The sequence below is a fragment of the Anopheles merus genome, chromosome 3R, assembly GCF_017562075.2.
Source record: "Anopheles merus strain MAF chromosome 3R, AmerM5.1, whole genome shotgun sequence".
NCBI lineage: Eukaryota > Metazoa > Arthropoda > Insecta > Diptera > Culicidae > Anopheles > Anopheles merus.
Window position 1 is genome coordinate 18,036,846 of NC_054084.1, and position 20,574 is coordinate 18,057,419.

Sequence of the window (20,574 nt, forward strand, 5' to 3'; positions counted from 1 at the left end):
GGATCTTTTCGCGGGGTTTGAGTATCATTCCAAACAACACTTTGCCTAAAGATCAGTTAAATTTGCACCTAAAGGCTTTTTTTCCTTTTGTGTTTCTATATTCTTTTTCACATTTTTTATTCATCTTTCGAAACAAAATGACTTTCATGTTTCGATACAGCATTTCTCTTGTCAATTTTGTTTCTTTTTTATGGCACAAAACACCAAAAGTACCATTGTGTGTGTGTGTATGAGCGTGTTTGATGTGTGGCTTTCTTTCTTCTTCTTATACTCTTCTTTTTCTTTTTTACCTCTACTTGTTTTAATTTGATTCTCTTCATTTGATTTGAATGCGTGTTATTTCCAACAATTTTTCGTTGATGCATGTTTTTTTCTTTCTTTCTTTCTTTCTTGCGTTTATTTCGTATCTCGTTCCCGTATAGGCCAACTCTCCCGAGATACAGCCGCTAGATGAGGCGATCGTGTCGCTACTAAGAGAGCATGAAAACGTCACGGTAAGTATGGGACAAGGCTTCTGGGCCCAGATTGTGGATGGATGGAAATAGAGAAGGAGCTGCTGAGTCTGTGATGATTGCACACAAAATGTTAAATGTCGAGAATTCCTGCACCACCAGCGAACCACATCTTCATTTTTGTATGGCTCGCGTGGTGTCCCTCTGTTTTTTCGGGGGCAGAGGTCGAACGCGGACCACTCATTCGTTCCTTTTTTTCCAGTGTGTGTGTTGCACATCATTACCATTTTTTGTGTTTTTTTGTTGGCTTGGCATGAACATTGTTGATAGTGGAGGCTGTGTGGTAATGAAATTGTAGCATAAGTGTTCTCACATCGCCAGTAAAACCGAATACTACGTCTCCGTGTGTGTGTGTGTGTGTGTGTGTTGTACAGTATCTTGCTCTGGCTCTGGCATTAATATATCGTGCTACATTAATTTTTGTTGTATTTCTACAGAGCTTTTTACTCCGTCGATCGTAGCTTGTACGAAATATTGTAAATTAGTATGCATTGTTAACTATTGTCAAACTTGAAGGTTGTTAATTTGATAATGCCGTACGCTTCTTTTATTTACGTTTGTTTGCATTTGCTTCCGATGATATGGCCTTTTCGGTCATATTGTTTGTCTTTTCCGCGCTCCTGCCCGCGCGGGTTATCATTTTGCCCGTCACGGAGGGCAAAGAATTGTGCGACATTTATGTTTATTATTCCGAATTGACCCTCTAATCTGGTAATTTTCTCTCTTTCTCTCTCTCTCCCATCTTTCTCTCCCCCGCAACAATCTGCCCACAGTCCCTGCAAGGGTCACGCATGGAGGAACGGCTGGACGATGCCATCAACATACTGCGAAATCACTGCGAACCGCAGGTCGGTGTGTCGCTCTCTTCAATCGACCCTGCCGCGACCGTCTCACCGTACTCGACCGGCAGCGGGCCGATCATTCCACCCTCCTCCCAGCTGCAGCAGCACCCGGACGCGCCGGCCGAACTTTCCACCGTCCCCGTGAAAACGGAACGACTCCCCGGCAGCGGCCCGGTGTCGGTGAACAACAGTAAGTTTCGCTTTCGCCCCCCGCCTCCGCCCGTTTATTTGCCACACAAACAATACTGATAGGTGATTTACTATAAACGTTATCATCTAAAAAAACAGTTTATCATTTATCCTCAGAGAAACGCAAAGAGCCTCCAGATTCCGACACCAAACCGAGCAGCTCCGTGCAGGGTTCGGCGAAGGGTGCCAAGCGGCAGCGCAAGTAGTAAGTGACTCTTTACAAGGTTTAGTCAGCTCGCAGTGGGGATGGGTCTTGTTGCCGCCAAGTGGGTGTTTTGTGGGATTAGCGGTAGCTGGGAAGTGTAGTTTTTTTTTTATTTTTCCTGGATTAATTTATAAAATTTTGATATGTATAAATTAATCCGGAAATCGAGTTTTTTTGTATGCATTATTTCCCTTTTTAGTTGTTCAATTCATAACACAGTTGTGTTTCTTTTTCTTTTCTTTTTTCATTTTTCTTTTCATTTTAACCATTTCCTTTTCTTGCGTTGAACGTTTTACGTTACGACGTATCTGTTTGCGATGTGATACTTTGACGTCAACATTCTAACTAGTAGTAAAACCTCGCGCAGTTGTTCCAGTGCTGACGACGACGATGACGACGACGATCTGGACCCGCTGGCAAAGGATCGAAAGGAGCGGGAGCGAAGGCAAGCCAACAATGCACGTGAAAGGCAGGTGTTGCTTTTACGACACATTGTGTGCCCTGTACAAGTGTATTAATTTCATCTTCTTTCTTTCTTTTTTGTTGCACAGAATACGTATTCGGGATATTAATGAGGCGCTGAAGGAGCTGGGACGCATGTGCATGTCGCACCTGAAATCAGACAAACCACAGACCAAGCTGGGCATACTGAACATGGCTGTAGAAGTGATAATGACTCTCGAGCAGCAAGTGCGAGGTATGTATCGACGACACTGACGACTGCCATTTTTTGTAAAGAAATTGATTACAATATTATTAATTTTTTTATCGTAATTTCCAGAGCGTAATCTAAACCCGAAGGCGGCTTGCCTGAAGCGGCGAGAGGAGGAGAAGGCCGAGGACGGTCCGAAGCTACCCCCGCATATCCTACATCAATCAGCCTACCCTACGCTACCTGTAAGTAGTGGTCTGAAACAGGAGCACAGGGATCTGTAGCCGGGCACAACGATCAACTGCACACCACTGAATACTAAAGCTCTGATTTGTTTGTTCTAATCCATTCTCCTGCTGCCGGTACGCTGCTGCGCTGCGGATTGACACCAACAACAACCTACCAATGACACACCAAAACACAAACACACACCGAACCATCCCAACCTCCAACACCAACACTCGAAAACCCCTGATGGATGTTACGCGCGTGTGTGTGATGCAGGGTGCTCCGCCAAGTCTACCGCACAGTGGACCACCACAATAGCATACCAATTTTACCTGCTTTATTCGAAGATAACAAACCACAGCACAACTCTTACGGGCAGAATCCGCACAACCAGTCCAATACAAGTAATTAGATAAAAGAATGGAAGAGGGATTCTTGGCGGTCTACATCCACGGCTGCCAGGAAGCAGTACAGCACACACACACACAAAACCTCCAGAGGTTAATAAAGGTGTTTAGTTTAGGCGTAGGAATGGGTGAGTGTGGGGCGACAAATCGAAGCGAGTGAAGCACAATAGGAAAAATGGAATTTAAAAAAAAATGCTGGCATGTTAGGACGAAGCACGGAAGCATAAAGTGTACATATGTGAAGCGCTGGAAGATAGAAACGCAAGGAAGAAGTAAGATGCTGTACGTGTGTAAGTAGAACAAAACGTGTTGTATAAACAACGACAAGGAAACGGAAGGTAGTACTAGTAGTTGCGGTGTGTGAAATGTATCACACACTCGCACGTGTCAACATGTATTTCAGCCCGTTTTCAGTCGCGCAAAACATTACAAATCCCTCTCCTCCGTCTCCCACAACTGTTCGAAAGCGCTCTCACTTTCTCTGGTAGCGGCCACTGTTGGACAGTGCGAATCAGCGGACAGTGCAGAAGGAGCTGTGTGCATCTTTTATACAGCGAACGCAGGAAATACTTAATGCATTAAGTATTTGGTGCGATTGTGTAAAAAATACGTTAAAACTTTTTGTTTTGTTTTTTTAAGAAATCAATACAACACCCCGTGACAGCGATTGAATCCCCGGTGTGCAAGAAGCGTGTGTGTTTTAGGTGAACCAGAACTAGGCTAGGGCGATTTTATTGCACACAATGCACGCATGACACGCGCAACTCGGTGCAGAAAGAGTAACAATTTCTTTGCAAATAAAATTAGCGTAAAATATTACGCTAGCAGCAGATAGCAACAGCAGGGGAGCAGATAGAGGACTATTTTTTTGTTATTAATTCGGGGTGACAAAAAAATACACAAACATAATCGAATGATTACAGTACATCACCCCAGAACAGATTCCTAATAGGACAAGGACAGAGAGAGAGAGGGAGCGAAGCGACATATGTGGAAACGTTATAGTGGAAAAGAAGAACAGTAATAATATCTTTTAGTATTCTCTATATATATATACACACACACAACATATATATAAACTATATCGATATAAAACCAACAGCAGAAAAAAGCAAGAAGGTCGCAAAAGGAATGTGTAGAGAGAAGAATGAATTTCCATGAAATCAAGCCAAGAATCGATGAGAGCGCGCGCGCGCGCGTTTGTACCACAATAGCGAGATCATCATTTTCTTGACGTAGTAAAGGGAGCGTATTACCAGCAACGTTGTTAGCGAAGCGAGTGATTGAATCATTCGTCGGAAGGGTTTGGATCAGGGAAAGGAATTAAGCAACGCCACCATTAACTTTTGTTCAGAAAAAGAAAAACGGTCAGGGAAAAGGAAAGAGGACAAACAATGCGTTCATATAACCAGTGAAAGAAGTTTATTCTTCTGTCTGTGGGTGTGTGAGTGAGAAAGTGTTCGCAAGCGTGTCCGATGGTAGGAAAATGAGACATTTCATGGTTTTGGATCGAGAATCGATCCACCCGGTTTAGGTCCAGGCCGCCGCCGGTTTGAATCATATCATTTTTGAGAGGATGTTCGAGACTTAAACCAGTACTTAGTAAGTTACCAGTTACCAGTGTACTTATATCGTAACTTGTGTCGACGAGGATTCGCTTTTTCGTTAAACAATTGTTCTTTTTTGAAACTGTGTTCATTAGCAGCGTGTAGTATGCAGCAGAGTCACTTCGATCTGTTTGAGCTTTGTTTTGAAATGCACCCTTTCCCTACCATCAGACGCGCCAACAACTTTGCGACTGAACAGTTCCTCAGGAACCAAATCAATGATAACCGTGAATGCCCGATAATCAACGACAGTATTTATATTATTCAACACATGTTTTGTTATAGTGTACAAGTTTTCGGTGTCGTGTGTATCAAACACGAAAGCTTAAGCCTCAAATGAAGTCGAAAACTTCAAATCAAAAGGCTTGATAGTTTAACATCACAAGACAATTTTCAAAAATGACCATCACACAAAGCAACACACAAACAATCAATTAATTATACCCTTTTTAATTGAAATATCGTATAAGAAAATTACATCACACATTATCGGAATGCCCTAAGAATGATAGTATTTTGCTGCGTTTGATATAATCTGATTGTGTTTAGTTGACAGGAGAACTAGAGGGTTAGTTTTTTTTTTTACCAGCATTAAGCAACTCTTTTCCGGTGGCGCTGAATGGTTCTTTTTTCTCATTTTCCCTCAACCTCATTTACTGCGTCGATTAAACGTAGCGAATGATCGTTAACTTCAAACTACTACGATCAGCTCGAGGAGCAGCGCTCTTATGAGTACTGTAAACTAACTAAACGCGCCAAAACAGTGTTTTTACAAAGATGTGATAAAAAAATGTTTCGAGAACAACAAGTGTACGTGTGTGTATGTGTGTGTTTCTGTAATGCTAGAGAGCAAAAGGAAAGGAATAGAATAAGGAACTCTTTAGGAAGCAAGAACGAGTGCAACGATTTCATACGGCCAACCATCTTGACAAATCAGTCAATCTTGAGAGGGGAAACACCTCTAACATGTTTTATATTTTCTATTTTACACTGCTACGTTCTTTACAATGATATGTCTATGAAAAGTGTCAATGATCATTTTCTGCAAATGTGTCGCGACACATCCGTGTTCGTGTCGATCATTGGTGTAAAGATTCACTGTGAAGCTCTTAAGAAAGATGGTGAAAATGTCTCGATAGTATTATTCATATTTCTAGCGGAACTTTCTAGAAAAAAAAAGTATCAAGACATTCTCAGTCGTTGAATAACTGTGTCGCCACGTGTTAGCAGAATCCATATAATTGACAGCAAACACAATAGCATAAGCATTGTTACAACTTCAACTTTACATTCATAATTTTCTCATTACTACTTTCTATTGGTAAAGCTAGGCTAAATGGTTCGTTTAAAATGATTCTGAGTTTAATTTCTTTCATTTTGCTCTTACATTGTTTAAAGCACACATAGCCAATACCCGTTTGCTAATAACTGCTCCACGCATTTGTGTGGATTCAGTGGTACCACATAAATGAGAGAATGAAAACGTGCTCGTGGTGTGTTTATTTTACGCGTTATAGTTTTCCTATGATTTAAAAAAAATGAAATGCATGTATAGAGAAACGTTCTTTATGTATACTTTTTATATAGGTTTTCTACCGATTTCGGTGCGGTGTTTTTATTATCTTCCATTCGATTTTGGTATTTTGTTTCCAAAGCAAAATAGAAAAAAACAAGGATACAAATGTGTAACAGTGAAAGAGGAGAGAGAGAAAAGAGCAAGAGTTAAAAGTCACATGTGTTAGGGATTTATTTTTCGCCATTTTATAAATATTCTGGCCTTCCAATGTTCGTTTTATGTTAATTGCTATTTTAATTATTTTATTTTACCATAGTAATAACTTTTAAGGTGACTTATATTAGATGAGTGCGTGTGTGTGTGCCGAGATATGCTGCATGCGGCAGAAAGCACAAAAGCGAAACATAATCAATCAACATTAGGAAAAAAGGAGGTAAACACCCCGACACACATCACACAACGCCCGGCGCCGTTATGCGGTGTTGCGGCGTTAGGTTAGTTTAAGCTAAAAGAGTATTTTACACACGCACACACAAATGGAGTACATATTATTTTCTAAACGATGCTTTAGTTTTAGTCTGTCCCTTATTTTTCAAGAATGTGTTATACATACATTTGCTTTTACTTTGTTCTTCTAGTGACAGAGACCGAACAATGCTAACCCGGAACTGTGTGGTGCTTTCGCAAAACACAGTTGGTTGGGTTTCTGTTCGGTAAATGGTGTTACAAAATAAGGATAAAGAAAAGAAAAGTGTATGAGAATGATGGTGCAAATGAAAGCTAAAATCAGTAAAGTGCAAATGAAACACTGAGTAGCGGGAGAAAGAAGGATGCACAAAGGTTCTGTTCCTCATTTTTCATGGATTTTTTGGTTTTTGTTTGCTCTGTTTTAGGACACACGCGAAATATGCGCTCATGGTTTATACTGTTTCTTTCTTTTTTTTTCTACAAGTATTTTTTCATGTTTTACATTGCTTTGCCAAAGGCGCCATGCTGGTGGTTTCGATTGCACGATGGAACGTTACAATCCTGCAACACACACAATACACAATCGTTCGTCATGCAAAAACGCTCGTCGTACAACGAACACAGTATATAGACAAATCAGAAAATGCGAAAAAAAAACACTAGCAAAATATCGAAATGCGTGTGCTCAAATCAATAACGCAGTTTTGCTACTCAAAGTAATAATTAAAAATAAACAACCAAGCCAATGCATGAACATCCTCCAACTAACAACAAGCCACGATGTGAACGAGAAGAACGAAATGAATAACGAAATAGATAAAGCAAGTGAGCAAAAAAAAAAAAAGAGCAACAGTATAAGACAACAAGTAGCAGTTCCATTATAAGCGTAATGTGTTGCAAGAGCAAATAAAAAAAAACACATTTATATACACACATACAACAAAATCCATGGCAAATCGTAAGGAAAAGAAAAACAAAATGAGAAGGTTAAACCACACAGAAGTAAAAAAACACACACAACACAATCATTCGAGAGAAATGGCAGAAGGAAAGGGAACGTGACAGCAAAAGATGTTGTTAAAATGGAAAGAAAATACGAATGTGAAAGATGATAACGTACAGTGATGTAATGATAATACCAGATGGCTACGTTTTAATGGTAAATTAAAAAAAGGAAAAAACACAACAAAACAGAAAACATACAAAATGAATCAACAGCATGAAAGAAGAAAAAGAAGAATAAGAAGAAGTAGGAGAAAGAAAAAAAATGAGGAAAAATCATTACAATGTATATTATGTTATTAAAATAAATGTGCCATTTTTCCATAATAATTTTCGTGCCTGTGTCAAGTGAAGTGAAGCAAGAAACATGTCCGAACTAGTGAGGTAAACAACCCCCCCCCCCCCCCCCCCCCCTCAACAAGACAATGTAAGCAGTGGAATCATATTTATTCACACGCGATTGTTGCATTTTATTGAACTACCGTTTGAAAATCACTTAAATTTAAAACGCGATGATTTAAAAAAAAACAAATGGAATACATTATTTTCCCTGTTTTTTTCCAGAGCACTCGTCGGTTTCGGATTGAAACACGAAAAGAACTCCCATTCAACCTCCAATTCCCGCACGCTACACAAGCTCTCTAGTGATCGATCGTGGGCAACGATTGTATCTTCCGATGGGCACGCAACTTATCCTTATAGACCGGCGGGGCGCCCGCCTTTATCTCCTTGCCCTGCAGCATGACCACCGCCGTCGCCGGATGTAGCGCGTTCGAGCGGAATGCCATCTCGTCACAAAAGTTAGCCGACATGGTTTTCGTGAGCAGTGGCGATTTGATCGGTTTGCGAAGGATTCGCGTGCAGGCCGGCGAACGGCGCGTCGACACCTGAAACAACGAGTTGCCGGGGAACTGGTGCGGCAGCACGGCACTGAACGGATCAACGAACCCACCGGTACCGCCGCCACTGCCCACAGTACCACCACCACCACCACCACCACCACCACCACCGCTGCTACGTTCGCTGACACTTTCGAAGGACGATTTGGAGCCGCCACCGCCAGTGTCGGCCGTTTTGGGCTTCTCGTTCGCGCGCCGCTGCTTCTCGAGCTTGACGGTTTGGAAGTTTTTGATAAAGTTGCGCGTCGATTGGGAAATCATCTTACCGTCCAGGAGCACTGGAAAGCGGGGAAACGGAGAATGGAACACATCGTTTAATGGAATTTTTAGCAAAAGCATGCATGACTGTTACTAACGGAGCTTGTGGCCGGCCGCTGCCGTAACCTTCTCGCGATAGTGCACATCACGCTGGGCCGCACAGCCTTGCAGGTCGAGAACGCGCAGCGAGTAAAGTGCACTAATGACGGGCGTGATATCGTCGGTGGATTTAAAATTGTTCTCGGAAGCGAGCAGTATCTCCAGCTTCCACAGCGGCTCCAGCGCATCAATATTGGCCAGCTTCAGCTTTTTTATGTTCAACACCTTCAAATGGTTCTGCGGAAAGTGAATTTCGAAAACAAGTCTTATAATATTACACAAAAGGAGCAAAAATGCATGCCTTACCGCGAGCGCACACAAACATTCCGGATCAAAGTCGAACCGGGCCGCCCCGTCCAGCTGCTGCCGCTCGATGTGCAGCTGTTCGAGCTTCTTCAGGCTGCCCAAATTTTCCAACCGCGTAATTTTGTTGTAGCCCAGGTAGAGCTGTTTGAGATTTTTCAGCCCTTCGAGGTTTTCGATCTTGCGCAAATTGTTCCACTGCAGGTAGAGGTGCGTTAGGTGCGCGAAAGCGCCCAGCTTTTCGATCTTGCTCAGCTGGTTGTTGTGCAGGTAGAGGACGAGTATGTTTTTCGTCGGATAGATGTTGCTCTGGTGGAAGCAGATTGGTAAGAAAGGGGGGAGAAAAAAGGCGTAAAATTCAACAACAAAAAATCCCCGTTAATGTCAAAGGTCACAGGAGAGGAAATAAGTTAGTTTAGAGCCAGCGGCGGACCTTCACAAATGGTTCGCGTGAAAGTTTCTTTCCACAAAGAAAGTTTTTGAAACGCGGGAAAGAAAGCACATGGCTTTTGTGCGCAATTATTCGCGTTTGATTTGGCGTGTGCGGCGATGACCTTTTCAATCCTGGCCGCCCGTGCTCGGGCCCGTGCTGTGCTCTGACAGCTGTGCCAAGGTGGGTCGGAACCTTGGCCAGGGGAGGGAAAGAGGGACGCGAACACATAAATTGGAGGCGCATGCCGGTGAAAATGCATACGCGAAACACATTTCTCTACATTATAATTGTGCCTTTAACCCCAATTCTTTTCAAGTATACGCTAGCGTTCGCACACATGGATCGATTGGATTGGATGAGAATAGAAGCTGGAAAACGGAGATTATTTTAAATTTGATTTATTAAAGAATACTCACAATTTTGGTCATATTTTTATCGTTCAGATAAAGATGCGTTAGGTTGGTTTTGGCCTTTTTGGAAAACACTTTGTGTTTCGTCATGGTTAGAACGGTCTTTTTCAACAGCTGTTTGTTGTTCTGTTGAACCACCACTAATGCAGTAAACTCTGTTTGTCCTTGCACAGTTCAAGATCGTCGCTTTTTTGCTACTTGCACTTGCACTAAAAGTTGCTCAAAGTCGCCCCTATACCAACACCACAATGCAATCCTTCGCCTTTAAAATTAAAACTGCCAGCCTGCCAGCCAGCCTGCTTTCCCACTGAGCGGAAGGTGAAACTGAAACCCAAGGCGGCGTACTGGTTGGTTTGCCTAGTTTACGGCTAGCTTTTTTCTAGTTCAAGAGAACACCTTCACTGACGACGAACAAAAACGAACAAATTAACAAACCAGCCGTCCTGAGGGAAAGGTTTCGTTCTGGGGTCTGGTGGTTGTCCGCGTTTTACGGGAAGTGGTATCGCACTGGCTAAAGGGCCAGCAGTAGAAAACTAATTTGAAGCGGCCGACGAAAAGTAAACAACTTGGTGAGCGAAACGGGCAACTGTTCGCTAGTAACGGTTGCTACGTCTGGCCATTCGACAGGCTTGTTTAATTGACGCCCGTCCTTTCTACTGAAGGGGGTGAAGTGATAAGGGTGTCCGTGGGATGAGGACGCCTGGTTGTTTACGGTTTTTCCGTAGTGAGAAGGATAAATTGTAATGAAAGTGGCATTTTACAGAAAATAAGTTGTTTGCAGGCTTTAACAGTCTGGTTGACTTATATGATAATGCTCTAATAATTTGAAATATTTAAAATATGTTTGTAAAAATTACACTCCTGAGCTGATAGTGAGAAAATAATTTTGAATTCTCCAGCAAGTGAGAAAACTGCTCGATTAGCCTGGTCGAAAGTGAAACAGCTCGAAAAAAATGGTCGCGCGTTGACAGTGGCTGTCAAAAAATTGTTTGTCATTTCTTTTGTACGAGAAAAAACGAAAAGGTTGTGCAACGGACAGTGTCGATTTTTGTGTCGAATTTTTAACGTACGTCATAGGTTATATTTGAGTTATTTAATTTTTTATCTCAATCAAACCTCTAAAATAAGTCTAATTCGTCCCTAAAAATTAGCAAAAGGATTCAAAATAACATTTTATAGTCAAATCTACATTACGAGCTGTGCGCGCAACTGTCAACAATTGTGTCTCTTTCCTTCACCTTTTGTCATCAATTGATTTGCTTAACCAACCTCCCCGTTTGCATACTTTGAGTTTGTGTTGAGTTCGCCGCCGCCGTTTGATTACTCTGGCAAATATTGTAGAAAGTTGCTGCATTTCACAGAGAATTAGCCCAAATTTGTCCGCAAGGTAGGTTAATAGTCAGCATTCCTTTATCCTTTCTTTGCAACACGTTCGAGAAAGGACCAATTCGTTTGTTTTGTTTGTTTCCCGAAGGTTTGCTTTGTCATGTCACACATAACCTCAATGGGCGCTTTGTTGACGGTAGTTTTCGCTATCCTTTCCACAGATGTTCCTGACCCGCTCCGAGTACGATCGTGGAGTGAACACCTTCTCGCCCGAGGGTCGTCTGTTCCAGGTTGAGTATGCCATCGAGGCGATCAAATTTGGCTCCACCGCCATCGGCATCAGCACTCCGGACGGTAAGGCTTCGGATTTCCCACCTCCGGTCCCAGGGATGATGACGGGCAGAATTTTGATGTGTTCCCGTTTCCCTTGTTTCAGGTGTTGTGATGGCGGTCGAGAAACGAATCACCTCATCGCTCATTGAACCGTCGAAGATGGAAAAGATTGTGGAAGTGGATCGGCACATCGGTTGCGCCACCTCCGGACTGATGGCCGATTCGCGAACGCTGCTCGATCGGGCACGTATCGAGTGTCAGAACCATTGGTTCGTGTACAACGAGCGAATGTCGGTGGAATCGTGTGCCCAGGCAGTGTCGAACGTGGCCATCCAGTTCGGTGATGGGGACGATACGGACTCGGCCATGAGCCGACCGTTCGGCGTGGCGATACTGTTCGCCGGTATTGAGAATGGGGAGCCGCAGCTGTGGCATATGGATCCGTCCGGGACGTACATTCGGTTCGACGCGAAAGCGATCGGATCTGGTAGCGAAGGTGCACAGCAAAACTTGCAGGTTCGTATGAGGCAACGGAGCTAAATAGCCTTTCTAGTAAGCGACTAGATTTAACACTTTAATTGTGATTTGTTTCAGGAATATTATCTGCCCACAATGACCATAAAGGAAGCGATCAATCTGGCCCTCAGCACGCTGAAACAGGTGATGGAAGAGAAGCTGAACTCGACGAATGTGGAAGTCATGACGATGACTCCGAAGGAACTGTTCCGAATGTTCAGCAAGGAGGAGGTGGAGGAGTACATTAACAACATGAGCTAAATTTGTGGCGGAGCGTTTTGCAGCTCCCTTCTCTGCGGCTTCCCTTTTCACGCAACCACATTCTAAGTGATCATCATCTCGTGTTTTTAAAAGCGTGAATGCCTGGGAGTTGTGGCGGAGATTGTGAGTTGCAGCCGGAGAGCATAGCTTGGGTGTATCGGTTAACGTACGTTTCACATCGCGGTTAAGGGGAAGGACGAGGACACCCTGTTCTCGTTATGGCTTTTTTCTCTTTTCGGATTCGGCTTCCGCTCGGAGGCAATGTGAAGACTTGTGTGGTGAGGCAGAGAAGTGAATAAAATTTGTTTAAGAAGTGAAAATGAATGTGCATTTTTTAATGTAGGGTAAACGGTATTAGCTAATATTGGACTGTGTTCAAAGCTGGAGTTGTGTGTACCATCAGTTTGTTGAACAATTGTATGGCTCGGAGTAATCTACAGTCTACTACAGGCTTCATAACTAATGTTGGGAAAAATGAAGTTTTCGTCAGAATTGTCCGGTTAGCTCCAACAGTTTTCTGGAATCGTTTCCGAATAGTAGGTGTGGAATCAGTTTCCGGAATTGGAATTGGCTTCGGAATCAGAATCAGTTCCGGAATCGGAATCGGTTCCGGAGTCGCAATTGGCTCCGAAATCAGAATCGGCTTCGAAATCGAAGTTGGTTTCTGCGTTTGGATCCGATTGATACCCGCAAAGTATCCAAATTTACTTATAAATGTTCCATTCTCATGGGGATTCTCGGACTGATTTCGCTTATGAAACTTCTTATTTAAATTCAAGAACTGATTTTCATTCCGGAGCTAATGCGAATTCTGAAGTCAATTCTGATTCCGTTTCCAGAGCAAATTATGATTCCAAATTCGATTCCGATTCCGGATTCAGAGTTCCAGCATCAGAATCGACTTTAACATCGGAATCGGCTCAAAAATCGATTCCGAACAGGGTATCGGAATCGGGCAGGTCCGATTCCGAGCTCCCACCACTGTTCATAACCTTCTTTGATCTGAAGGCCTTATTTTTATTTTTATTTGTTGCAACGAACATGACCTATCTAATGCATCTATGTACATAGCTATCTGTTGCAGCTTATAATATTCCCTAGCAAAATTTCCATCCCTTTTTATGTATGGTTAGCTCTCGTTCTTTCCACGAATTGAATCTGTAACGCATGCACTGTTCTGTCGTACATTTGCTATGACGTCCTGGATGATCCTGTTGTATGATGGAGAAGGATGAATGATCTTGCCTGTGGTTGACTATAAGTGGTTGACTGATCATTTAGAAACCCAGAAAGAAATGTTAATTGGATTTAAGCCATGAGGATACCGGACTCTATGTTGACCAACATCATGAGAAGCGAGATTGGTATTGGGTTTTGATCGATCATAACCATGAGAAATAAAGAATGAAATGTTTCACCAATATCCCTCGATATTGATGAATTCGTAAAAACACGAAGTGTGATATGACGTACCACAAATTGCTACAACTGCTGTGCATATACACAACGTCTGGATCAAATAGACCAGACAAATGTTCTTAGTGGCACGAACTACAATTGTTTGCCAATTGCTGGACAACATTTAAAACGAATTGGAATTAAAAGGAATTGATGATCTCTACGAAGAAGTTTGTCACTCAGTTTCCAAAAAAAAAGAGCGTTGTTGTTGCAGTGAATCCGGAAAAACAAGAACTGTGTGGAAATCTCAGAAAGATACATTGGTTAGGGCATGTGATCAGTGATACTAAACTAATTCTCCTCTTAAAACGACGTTTTTATTAGCAATCCTATACCCTGGATCATCTTGATCGAAAATATTGAATAGATACAGTTTGTCAAGATCTACTAGATCATCCGTAACCGGTTTCGGACACTCCTGAGGCAGGCCAAGACTTGTTGAAGATCACATCCCACGAGTAATGTTGCTCTGTCTATGCGAACACGTGCATCACAGAAGAACCCTCATGCGATACGAATTGGACCATTCAACCTAATTCGTCACTTTCTCAAGATGAAGGTTAACCCTTGAAGGCTATCCTAAAACAAGATCAATCACATCGAACTACTAAAAGGTAGAACTTTTGGAGCAAGCTGATCTTATTTTTATAACCAATTTCAAATCCGTCACAACGTCAAACTTTCCATTACCGTTCGTCATGGTTCTTTACCGATCTCTGTATTGCACACACAAAAAACAACCCATGTACCATGTATGCGCCCCCTTTGTCCAGAGTATTTAGGGCTGTCTCTGCGTGACTCTAGTTACCAAAGCTTTTGACACGGTTCACGGGGGCGCCGGCTAGTGTTTCATCTTAAGATCTCTTTGCCAACTGGGGCTGCATCATGTACCGAAAGTGGAGCAAATGTCAACCCGTACGGAATCGGAAAAGTCCTATTGACACACAGTGCGACATGGGGACACCACTACTGCCACTACCCGCTCTGGCAAGATGGCACGCAAAAAAAGCACCACTAAACGAGACGGGCGCCCCAAAACTTACGTAAAAGCGGCACGACACGTCGCCCGGTCGGAATAATGTACCGTGAGAAATTACCCTTCCCCAACTCTGAAGGGGGGCGATCGCAAGTTAGTCCCTGGTCTAGAAGTTAGTGGTGCATGGAAAATGTGTGTCTCGGGTGGCGCAGACAAACACACGCGCAGAAATGAGTTATGTACGGGTGTAATGAAAGAAATGCTGTACGTTCGCTCGTTCCGTCAAAGAAGTTCGCCAGGTTTCGCTGCAGTCAACGACAATTGACCGGTATTGCAATAGAGACACACACACACACCAGGGCACAGGACACAGCGTATTGAGGTTAAATGGTAGTAAAAGCATAAACGAGCAGTAATTTTACGTAATTATGACAATGAGAAGGGAGCACTGGGTGGAAGAATGGGTGCCACAAATGGGACTTAACGATCATTGGACCCATTTCAATGCTGATCGAATGAGCTATTCCCTCCATCTTAGTGAAAAATATTATATTTAAAACAACAAAGTTACGGCACATCCAGCAAACGGCTCGCTTTAAACTGATCCTCTCTCTCGAGGCGTCGACGATCGCGCATACATATGTAATTTGTTTCCATAAATATTATCCCACCTTTGCCACCTTCCACTCCCACCATCATTACGATCATCGTCATCATCGTCATTGGGTGTTGCTGCAAATTATGCAGCCAGCCACTTACACCGGTCTGGAACACTCGAGACGATCGTGCAGGAGCCACGGACCATTTCTTTTCCCGGGGCCGGTGAGCCGCAGTTAATGCATTGAATGCAACCGAACAGAACAATCACTGCCGTTGGTTGCGAGTGGGATGAATGCGAGTCTGTGTGGCGTGCGATCATTGTAGCGATTCCCAATGCGTCGGTGCGATGTGGTGGTACAACACACGTCAATTAGTTGCACTTGCACAGGTGTTGTATGCTCCCGCTTGTACGTGGAATGACAATAATGGTGATTTATGCTGATCGTTCAACTATTTACCGACGCAGGGCCCGCTCTCGGCAAAATGATGCATTCCACGCGCAATGCACCCCTTCCCCCCGTGATGGCTATTAAGTGAGTGAGCATGGCTTCTGTTATGAAACGAATGCGAAATTACCGGGGAAGGGTGTTTAACTGATTGCTGGTGCTTTTGTTTCGAACTCTATTTAATTATGCAAATGCAATGAATGATCTTTGATTTGCTGGGTGTCATTAAAAGGGAGTTTAAAGGTGCTGCTACTGCTGATGTAGTGGTGATTATTGATTATGTTCGACTTACTGGGTATGGCGATGTGGCAATTAGGTCACATTCTTCTCGTGGGTTGATTTCTGAATTATTACCCTTCACATTGAGCTAATTAGAACCGTGTTTTTGTGGGAGAGCTTTATGATCTTTACTCCCTTTCGATGGTTAAAAGTGTATAAAGCGACAAATGTTGACTAATTATTAATGGCTGTAGCCATAATTGGCACTGGGGGTACATTCTGGTGCATTAAACCGTTCATTTGCATAGATCTCACACTCTCTTCTTTCTTGCTCTCCCATGTACAAACAAATCTCATGGTATTGACCATCAGCCGACAACGGTAATCTCCTTATGGTTGTTGTGGTTTATGGATACTTGTTTTATTTTTCGGTTTTGCCATTCTGCCCGCATTCGCAGTGCTTTCGCTTGCAGCTTAACGAGCGGTAGTTAATTAACTTTATACATCTAGCTATTAATGGTTGGACAAGTGATAAAAGCTTGGGGACAGTAGGATTTGCTTGGTCAACGCAATCGTAAAGGTTTATGGGAATTATTATGTTCTACTGTTATGAATTCTTCTATATCAACGATTGTGGTCGCTGTTGGTTGCTTTTGGTATGGTGGATAAGTGTCCGAAACTGCGCGCGGTTTAGTACCACTTTCCGTTAATCAGCAATGCCAGAGCTTCTGATGATTGTATCTACACCATCCATCCACCTCAACAGCCACCTGGATGTATGGTACCTTTCCCAGTCATATGGACGATTTCCACGATTTTCTGTGCAGTGAGCTTACCAGAGTTATTGAAATGTCGTGAGTCGGCCCAATATTATTGTTTAAAGAAATTTGGTTAAGTTCAAACTACAGGTACTCCTGTATCTTTGGCGTAACATTTTAAACATTGCCTAATTGTAGGCGTTTATCTTTTTAAAATACGTTTCACGATTTACAAACCATAAAAAATATCTAAAAATCCTTACAGGGTTTCCCACGATTTATTGGTCAGTTCCCATGATTTTTTGGTGGTATTATATAGATTTTTGGTTCGTTTCCATAATTTATTGGTATTTTCTGATTGGATATCAATACAATTGGACCAACAAATTCTGGGAAACGGCCAAAAAATCGTGGGAACGCACCAAAAAAATATGGGAACTCACCAAAAATTTATGGGAACCGACTAATAAATCGTGGGAAACCCTGTATGAAACTCATTTATCTGCATGAGGTTGTCTAGTGCAGCTTGAAATCTATAAAGCAGAGAAATTAATTTAAAAGAAATTAATGAATAATTGAACTTGCAGTACAGCCTTACCGTGCGCCTGAAGATATGCTATGTACATATTTATGCATTTTAAAGCGTATTTTACTAGTTTTTAGAAGTGATTTAGTCTATTAAAAATGAATATCCCAAAAATCCTCACCCATAAGATATAAAAATTGCAATACAAAGAATGTTGAATGTGTACAGCTTTCTAAACCCAATTTAGCAGAAACTGTATGAGACATTCAATTTGAAGTGCCAGCTAGTAGATCATCTAATATAATTGCTACTAATTTTTTTCACAGTTTCCGTCAATCTGGATATTGTCTTGAATGCGCTAACACTAACCTCTTCGTTAATTAAAGCATAATTGCAGCCATTTAGGCGTCGACGTTAGATCGGCTCTTATTAGCGCCTAAATGTATACTATACATGATGATTACGGTAATTTAGCGTTTGTAACGACCCGTTCTAGGTAAAAAAGGACAATCCAATACAATTTATTCATATTGAATTAATGAGGATGACACAATAGACGATTCGTTGGAATCTAGATTAGATCTAATCTAGATTAGCATCATAAAACCTTTTAAATTTTAAGACAATTTAAGACTCCAAATGAATCACCCCACATCCTGGTTGAGAGCTGATGACAATCCACAACCATTTACCTGCGCAATTACTGTAATAGAAAATGTTCACTTCCTCAACATTTACACATGCACCAAAAAATCAAACAAACACATCTATCCATCAACCACATATCCGCACCATTTCCTATGTGGAGCAACGAAAATAGATTTTCCCATCCTTCCCACCTTCCTCAACAAAAAGTGCCTCCTTTTCCGCTCCCGCTTCAACATACCGGTCAGTCGCGGTGCGTCGCGTCCATTCACCCGCAGAGGGAAATATAGACGGTGTGATTAATTTACGCTTTCCATTTTCCGTTTAGTTTGGTAATTTTCTTCGATTATCCATGGCCACTTTTGCCGGCCCCGAGGCCGGGATTAACTTTCGGTCAAGCTCGGAACGTAGGAGAGAAAAAGAGAGAGAGAGAGAGAGAGAGAGAGAGAGAGAGAGAGAGAGATCTAGAGAATGGAATGGAATCGACTCAGCCCCGGTTGGAGCTGTGGCTATGGTTTATGCTTCGGCTAGATTTATTGGAACACGGCAGATTATCGTACATTGTGCACCGGATTGCACTGGAGACGGTGCCAGTGTTTGGGAGGGCCGTCGGTGTACCAAACCTTCACATTTTAATGGCCATTAATTGTTATTGCTCTGAGCATGGTAAGGTGCAGCACGCGAACGCTCGAAGATGTTTAATTATTTATTGAAACATTTCATTCCTTTTTTTCGGCATTGAAGGTTGATGCGCCACGAATCAATCATTCCGGTGCACTGAAGTATGGAGAACATTTACCTTTTGCTGCATTTAAGAAGGCAAGAAAAGGTATTTCAAGCAAGCTAAACCATTAACCATCCTTTAATGCGTATTTATTTTCATAACATAATTTAATAGTTGTACCTTTAGCTAATCCACCCTTTTATTGCATCCCTTTGCATTAACTACCAGCTCGAGAGCAGTTAAGAAAATAAACATCTCGAAGTAAAAAGCAATCAAGCCATGTTTCTTTCTTTCTGCAAACAGCTCCCATATGGCACCTTCCAGAAGCTTGGCCGTACCCATTGTGCACATAAGTTATGCTAACGGCATAACGCCTCCGAACGCGCATCAAGCCCCTGTACGCGTGTGTGTGTGTGTTTATGAGCTTTGGTGGGGAGAAGACAGGGGTTCGCTTCCTACGGTGTCGGTCCTGCGAATAGCATCGTTCAGCTTGCGCCACCTAATTGTGCCTCGGTGGGCCTCCTCCCTCCCCCCCCCCCCATATTTTGTTGTGTTCGCCATTGCGCAAGGTGGTCGTAGGCCACCAAGACCACGAATAAAATCATAACCTCACCCACCCCACAAACGATCGCGTACAGCGTGCTTTATGATCGTAATTATTTTAATTAGATTATAAGTCGCTTCCTTCGGACTCTCCCCGGGGTTTCTGGTGCCAGCGCTGCCCCCGCGGTACGTACGTGACCCATTAAAATGAATCACCGGTTCGAAGTGAGCCCGACAGCAAACAAGAACAGAAACCTTGATGGATGCTTACGGGCGTCGTTCAATATGCTTACCTTCCTTAGAAAAAAGCGAAAGTGGCTTCCTCACCTACGCTGCAAGGGTGGAAATGAACACTTTTGCCTCGCGCCGGACACGAAGGTTAGGCCATCGCATAACAGCGCGCTGCTTGGAGACCAATTAAACGCATTCGCAAGACGTTTGCTTTTTGGGGCCGGTTCCGGCATGATTTACGATCGCGGGAAAGGGAAATGGGATTATTTCTCCGAAGGGCACGATGTGTGCGCGATGCAGCACCAGAAGGAAAGTGCATGTGTGCCAAAACCCGGCGATAGCAGTGCGCAGAGTACGGGAGAATTTGCTTTAATGTTGGCTTTGCGTGCGGCGCGTGGAATGGAGCAGTTTTTTTTTGTTGGCATACAAAGAAAGGTAAAGGATTGTATGTTTGTATGGATGAATTAAATCAAAGCGTAAGTTAATTGTAATAAATTGCACATAATTAAACAAGTTTGTAATGAACACGGTTATGTTAGAGACTAAAATGTTAAATTTGTAATAAAAAGTAATACAATCATAGCTATGCTTTGCAATTTCGATTTTAAAGAAACTTCAACAAAGCAGATCACTTAACCAGTTAGTGTGAGCATTCATTTGAATCTTCTGCATTAAATGGTTCAAATCGCGAATCGAATCTTCAAAGATTAATGAATCTCGAAAGTTTCCAGGGAATCCAGGGTTTCATGAATCTTTAAACATGTATGATTTTCAAAACATATTTAATTTGCTCGATCCCAGGGTACAGTGGTTAACTCGCACATTTTAACAACTCGCCCGTCGTCGGTTCAAGCCTCGCATGGACCGTCTTCCCGTAGCAAAATAACTCTACGGCTACGAGATACTTGCCAAGAACTCTCGTAAGCCTGTATAGGCTGTCATGACCACATAGATTGTGATGTCAAGAAGAAGAATGATACGA

General features: G+C 42.6%; 3 protein-coding genes across 8 annotated transcripts in view; 2 read left to right on the forward strand and 1 right to left on the reverse strand.

Annotated features, from left to right (window-relative positions):
• Nucleotides 1–7,533, forward strand: part of LOC121598112 (protein daughterless) — a 68,669-nt gene extending 61,136 nt beyond the window's left edge. Inside the window, exons 6-12 of one of the 6 annotated variants that reach the window (XM_041924688.1) lie at nt 423–494; nt 1,286–1,544; nt 1,643–1,748; nt 2,098–2,217; nt 2,300–2,445; nt 2,530–2,645; nt 2,905–7,533. In XM_041924688.1, coding sequence (XP_041780622.1) covers nt 423–494; nt 1,286–1,544; nt 1,643–1,748; nt 2,098–2,217; nt 2,300–2,445; nt 2,530–2,645; nt 2,905–2,946 — 861 coding nt within the window. In that variant the 3' untranslated portion in view covers nt 2,947–7,533. The remainder of the gene's footprint in view (nt 1–422; nt 495–1,285; nt 1,545–1,642; nt 1,749–2,097; nt 2,218–2,299; nt 2,446–2,529; nt 2,646–2,904) is intronic. The other 5 variants (XM_041924690.1, XM_041924692.1, XM_041924691.1 and 2 more) reach the window with 5 other exon arrangements.
• Nucleotides 7,534–8,077: 544 nt separating this feature from the next.
• Nucleotides 8,078–10,733, reverse strand: LOC121597318 (protein phosphatase 1 regulatory subunit 42-like). The gene is made up of 4 exons (XM_041922984.1): nt 10,037–10,733; nt 9,191–9,496; nt 8,884–9,121; nt 8,078–8,805 (listed from the first exon to the last, which is right to left on the reverse strand). Exons 1-4 carry the CDS (start codon nt 10,118–10,120, stop codon nt 8,270–8,272), a joined length of 1,164 nt encoding a protein of 387 aa, XP_041778918.1. The 5' UTR covers nt 10,121–10,733; the 3' UTR covers nt 8,078–8,269.
• Nucleotides 10,734–11,291: 558 nt separating this feature from the next.
• Nucleotides 11,292–12,786, forward strand: LOC121597319 (proteasome subunit alpha type-5). Its single transcript, XM_041922985.1, has 4 exons — nt 11,292–11,417; nt 11,578–11,710; nt 11,793–12,205; nt 12,284–12,786. Exons 2-4 carry the CDS (start codon nt 11,578–11,580, stop codon nt 12,464–12,466), a joined length of 729 nt encoding a protein of 242 aa, XP_041778919.1. The 5' UTR covers nt 11,292–11,417; the 3' UTR covers nt 12,467–12,786.
• Nucleotides 12,787–20,574: the final 7,788 nt, after the last annotated feature.

Coding starts and splice junctions, on each gene's coding strand:
- LOC121597318 (XM_041922984.1), bottom strand. CDS start 10,120: ATGACGAAACACAAAGTGTTTTCCAAAAAGGCCAAAACCAACCTAACG. Junction 9,122..9,190: donor AATGTTTGTGTGCGCTCGCG/GTAAGGCATGCA, acceptor CACTTTCCGCAG/AACCATTTGAAGGTGTTGAA. Junction 8,806..8,883: donor AGCGGCCGGCCACAAGCTCC/GTTAGTAACAGT, acceptor CCCGCTTTCCAG/TGCTCCTGGACGGTAAGATG.
- LOC121597319 (XM_041922985.1), top strand. CDS start 11,578: ATGTTCCTGACCCGCTCCGAGTACGATCGTGGAGTGAACACCTTCTCG. Junction 11,711..11,792: donor CGGCATCAGCACTCCGGACG/GTAAGGCTTCGG, acceptor CCCTTGTTTCAG/GTGTTGTGATGGCGGTCGAG. Junction 12,206..12,283: donor GTGCACAGCAAAACTTGCAG/GTTCGTATGAGG, acceptor GATTTGTTTCAG/GAATATTATCTGCCCACAAT.